Source organism: Oncorhynchus gorbuscha, linkage group LG12 (genome assembly GCF_021184085.1).
Source record: "Oncorhynchus gorbuscha isolate QuinsamMale2020 ecotype Even-year linkage group LG12, OgorEven_v1.0, whole genome shotgun sequence".
Lineage (NCBI taxonomy): Eukaryota > Metazoa > Chordata > Actinopteri > Salmoniformes > Salmonidae > Oncorhynchus > Oncorhynchus gorbuscha.
Window position 1 is genome coordinate 63,520,448 of NC_060184.1, and position 5,000 is coordinate 63,525,447.

Genomic DNA, 5,000 nt, shown 5'->3' on the forward strand with positions numbered 1-5,000 from the left:
TCTTAATATAGTTTATAGTCTAGAATGAAATATGACATGGAATACCTAGGATAGGATAAGTAATCCCTCTCACCCCCCCCCCTTTAAGATTTAGATGCACTATTGTAAAGTGACTGTTCCACTGGATGTCATAAGGTGAATGCACCAATTTGTAAGTCGCTCTGGATAAGAGCGTCTGCTAAATGACTTAAATGTAAAAAATTTAAATGAATCACCTTAACATTAGAGTAGACCACTTTTGCAGCTTCAAAATGGCTAACAAATATATTTTCACAATGAGTGTGACATAAGGTAATACAGTAAAACTTGGCATCAAGTTCTTGTGTAGTAACTTTGTGATTATTACAATTTGCAACATTGTTGTTACATAGGACTTGCATGATAATGGAGTTATTACATAAGTAGAATAAGGAATAGTCACTATTCCTCTTGTGAGCTCATTTCAGCTCATTTCTATGCAATTAAAATGCAATTGCAAAAGTATTATGTAACAACATGCTAATAAAATGTTGGCCCAAAAGTAATTAGTTTTATTACTCAGGCACAAGAACATTTGAATGTTAAACTGAGGGTGCTAACCGTAACAAATGATGGCTATTGAGTGTCAAAAGGAAACTAAATATCCCAAAACATGAATCAACATCCCCTCATGAATCAACTGCAGCCAAGGTAGGTGGAAAATCTTTTGTTTTAGTCTGAGTAAACTATCCCTTTAAAGATGGTCAAGTGTGTGTTCGTAACAAGAACATTTACCCTCAGATGGACAAAGAGGTTCAAAGTTGTTTTTGCTAAGCATCCAACTTGCTGTTTCCAATGTTTGCAAATGGATTTGAACTACTCTGCAGTATTTTCAGGTATCATACAATTAATTGCAGCTTTCAAACTTTTCAGTGGCTTGTTGGAAGAGTCCATAGTTGAGCATCACAACTTATTTATACTTTTGTGTACAAAATTCATTGGTTTGATTTGATTGTACAACTGGGGCAATGGATATTCAGGAGAATGAACATTTACAAAATGTTCAGAAATAAATGTATTGTGTAGATCCAATAAGACTCTCAGATAGATTGGAATAGTACAGGAGATTGTGTGTGCTCTATTCATTATATTTCTACCTTCGACGTGCAGTTCCTGATACAGCCCTGCCATTAGTTGAAGGCAGCCAATCCAATAGTTTCAGAAAAGTAGTCACTTCCTCAGATCTGTAAACTGTCATCAAGGCAAAGGGTAGCTACTTTGTAGAATCTCAAATATAAAATATATTTTGATTTGTTTAACACTTTTTTGGTTACTACATGATTCCATATATGTTATTTCTTAGTTTTGATGTCTTCACTATTATTCTACATTGTAGTACATAGTTTTTTTTAAATAAGAAAAACCCTGGAATGAGTAGGTGTGTCCGAACATTTTGACTGGTACTGTATATATTGCATTAAAATACAAAAACACAGTCATGGGAAGCACAAATAAATGATCTCTGTCCCTCTCTTTCTCCCTCGAGTGTGGTACCATAGACTACGGCTCCTACGTGAATCTGACAGAGAGGAACCTGCAGGATGCCCAGAAGTTCCTGCTGATGAATGAGGTGGTTCAGCCGGTCCAGCCTGTCCCTTACTTTATGGAGGATAATATCCGCTTCTCCCATGTAGCTGTGGACGTGGTGCAGGGCAAAGACATGTTGTTCCATATCATCTACCTGGCCACAGGTAAATTTGGAGTGTGTGTGTGTGTGTGTGTGTGTGTGTGTGTGTGTGTGTGTGTGTGTGTGTGTGTGTGTGTGTGTGTGTGTGTGTGTGTGTGTGTGTGCGTGCGTGCGTGCGTGCGTGCGTGCGTGCGTGCGTGCGTGCGTGCGTGTGTGTGTGTGTGTGTGTGATTCCTAGCCCTTTGACTCTGCACATGGTGGAGTGGTTCAGGAAGGTGAATGAAGGCATTAGATGTGAAGCTCTGAGGAGTCATCAAAGCTTTCATTCAGCTGACATTAATGGGATCACAATGAACTGCCATGTGTCCTCCATATGCAGCAGTACACACACACACACACACACACACACACACACACACACACACACGCGCGCACGCACGCACACACACACACACACACACACACACACACACACACACACACACACACACACACACACACACACACACACACACACACACACACACACACACACACACACACACACACACACACACACACACACACACACACACACACACAGAGGCACACAAGCTTACACACACACACAACCTTGCACATCCAGCAGACTCACCCCCCCCCCCCCCCAGACACACACAACATCCTTTTCCACACACTCAATCCCTCTCTGAGAGATGTTAAACACCATGAAATTGCAACCAGTCGCCTGTCAAGGGGAAGCATGGCGGTAATGAGAAAAACACAGGTACCGTATGTAACACAGCAACCAGACAGAGGACAGGAAGTATGTAACACAGCAACCAGACTGGAAGGCTTAACCTCCTCTTACACTGCTGGATTATACAGCCATGCTCTGTCTCATTCTGTGACCCTGTTATTTCTGGATCCCTCCTCCACCTGTTCTGCATCACTAGCCCTGGGGCATTTCTGTCTGTCTGACGGTCCTGCTAACAAAACATTGCTCCCATTGTGGTTGTGTGTATTCGTATGTGCATGAGTGAGTGAGTGAGTGAGTGTGTGTATCTCCACTCTCATTGTGTGTGGATGTGTGCTTATACGTGCGTGAGTGTGTCTGTGTGATCAATGCGGCAATGAGATCGGTGGGTTCACACAGAGCAAACAAGTTTCTGGATGCTAACCAGACCCTAATGAAAACATCTGAACCAGTGTCAGGCCGTTAGCAATGGCTAGCATACATAGCTCATCACTGGCTATTAGCGCTCTAGTGCACCTCTCTGATTGGGTCCATGCTCTGGTACCTGATTTTTTTACTAGAGGGCCGAACAACTAGCTAGTGTCGTACAATTGTTTTCCAACTTTTGGCTTTGAAAAACCCCACAAATCCTCTTTAATTCCTTTTTGTATAAAATAGACAAAACAAACTGTTTTTAGGCAGGATCAAGCCATGAACACTATCACTATTGTAGCATGTTGAACCAAACTATTTCCAACATTTCTTTGCTTGTAGCTTTTAGTCAAGTTTAGTCATCAATCTCTGAGTATCTCGGATATCAGTTTCCCTACAGATCTATAAAACATCCATTGCTGCCGCAGTGAAAAACTACTTCGGGGCAGGACTGTACTTTTGTATTTTACCACCTTGAAGCTTTGTGTTCGGGAATAGAAATGCAACTTTCTTAGATCTAATTACATTCCCCTCCCCACAGGGAATACATGTATAATAGACGATGTTTGCTTGAGTTGCCTCCAAATTCTATATCTTATGCAATCACATGGGATGCTCCCATTCTTGCCAAGAATAAATGGAATTGAATGGAGGCAATCTGCATGAAACATTACAGTATTGGACCACAGAGGTCATCTGTTAAATGCTGACCTAATCTGTAAATCAAGACTTCCTATGATTGCAGTTTAGCATGTCTTTAAACACTTTAAATTAGTGGATTTGGCTATGTCAGTCACATCCGTTGTTGACAGGTGTATAAAATCGAGCACACAGCCATGCATTCTCCATAGACAAAAATTGGCAGTAGAATGGCCTGATCAGCTTAGTAACTTTCAACATGGCACCGTCATAGGATACCATCTTCCCAACAAGTCAGTTAGACTCATTTCAGGAACTAGAGCTGCCCCAGTCAACTGTAAGTGCTGATATTGTGAAGGGGAAACGTCTAGAAGCAACAACGGTTCAGCCGCGAAGTGATAAGCCACACAAGCTCACAGATTGGTATCGCAGAGTGCTGAAGCGCGTAGCCTGTAAAAAATATTGTGTTCTCGTTTGCAACACTCACTACCGAGTTCCAAACTTCCTCTGGAAGCAACGTCAGCACAAGAACTGTTCATCGGGAGCTTCATGAAATGGGTTTCCATGGCCGAGCAGCCTAATACACAAGCCTAATATCACCATACGCAATGCCAAGTGTCGGCTGGAGTGGTGTAAAGCTAAAGTGGAAATGAGTTATCTGGAGTGCTGAATCACGTTTTACCATCTGGCAGTCCTATGGACAAATCTGAGTTTAGCGGATGCCAGGAGAACGCTACCTGTCCGAATGCACAGTACCAACTGTTTGTTAAGGGAGGAATTATAGTCTGGGGCTATTTTTCATGGTTAGGGCTAGGCCCCTTAGTTCCAGTGAAGGGAAATCACTACAGAATACAATGACATTCTGGATGATTCTGTGCTTCCAACTTTGTGGCAACAGTTTGGGGAAGGCCAAGTGAGGTCCATACAGAAATGGTTTGTCGAGATCAGTGCGGAAGAGCTTGACTGGCCTGCAAAAAGCCCTGACCTCAACCCCACCGAACACCTTTTGGATGAATTGGAATGCCGACTGCGAGCCAGGCCTAATTGCCCAACATCAGTGCCCGACCTCACTACTGCTCTTGTGGCTGAATGGAAGAAAGTCCAGGCAGCAATGTTCCATCATGTAGTGGAATGCTTTCCCAGAAGAGTGGAGGCTGTTATAGCAGTTAAGGAAGGACCAACCCATATTAATGCCCATGATTTTGGAATGAGATGTTTGACGAGCAGGTCTCCACATACTTTTGGTCATGTCGTGTACTTTTCCAGTGGGAATAAGCTATTGTAGTTGATTGGGGATGTTGCAACTATGTGGAGTCAATGGTGACTTCCTCTCCCTCATCCACTCCCTTTGAAAAAGAAGAATACTGTTTAATACATATGAGACAGAAATGTTCCCTCTTTTCTTATCTACCCCCTTCTGTTACTCTCTCCTCTCCAGATTATGGAACCATCCGTAAGGTCCTGTCTCCTCTGAACCAGTCCATGGGCAGCTGTCTATTGGATGAGATTGAGTTGTTTCCGCCCAGGAGGAGACAACCAATCAGAAGCCTCCTGATCCTTCACAGCAGC

The 5,000-nt window shown here is 42.7% G+C and overlaps 1 protein-coding gene across 4 annotated transcripts in view; it reads left to right on the plus strand.

The window, feature by feature from the left end:
• The window catches only part of sema5a (sema domain, seven thrombospondin repeats (type 1 and type 1-like), transmembrane domain (TM) and short cytoplasmic domain, (semaphorin) 5A), a 210,875-nt gene that overhangs the window by 126,299 nt on the left and 79,576 nt on the right, over nt 1-5,000 (plus strand). For all 4 annotated transcript variants that reach the window (XM_046292575.1, XM_046292573.1, XM_046292571.1 and 1 more), the window contains 2 exons: nt 1,505-1,709; nt 4,870-5,000. The exon at nt 4,870-5,000 is cut by the window's right edge and continues 77 nt beyond it. In XM_046292575.1, coding sequence (XP_046148531.1) covers nt 1,505-1,709; nt 4,870-5,000 — 336 coding nt within the window. The remainder of the gene's footprint in view (nt 1-1,504; nt 1,710-4,869) is intronic.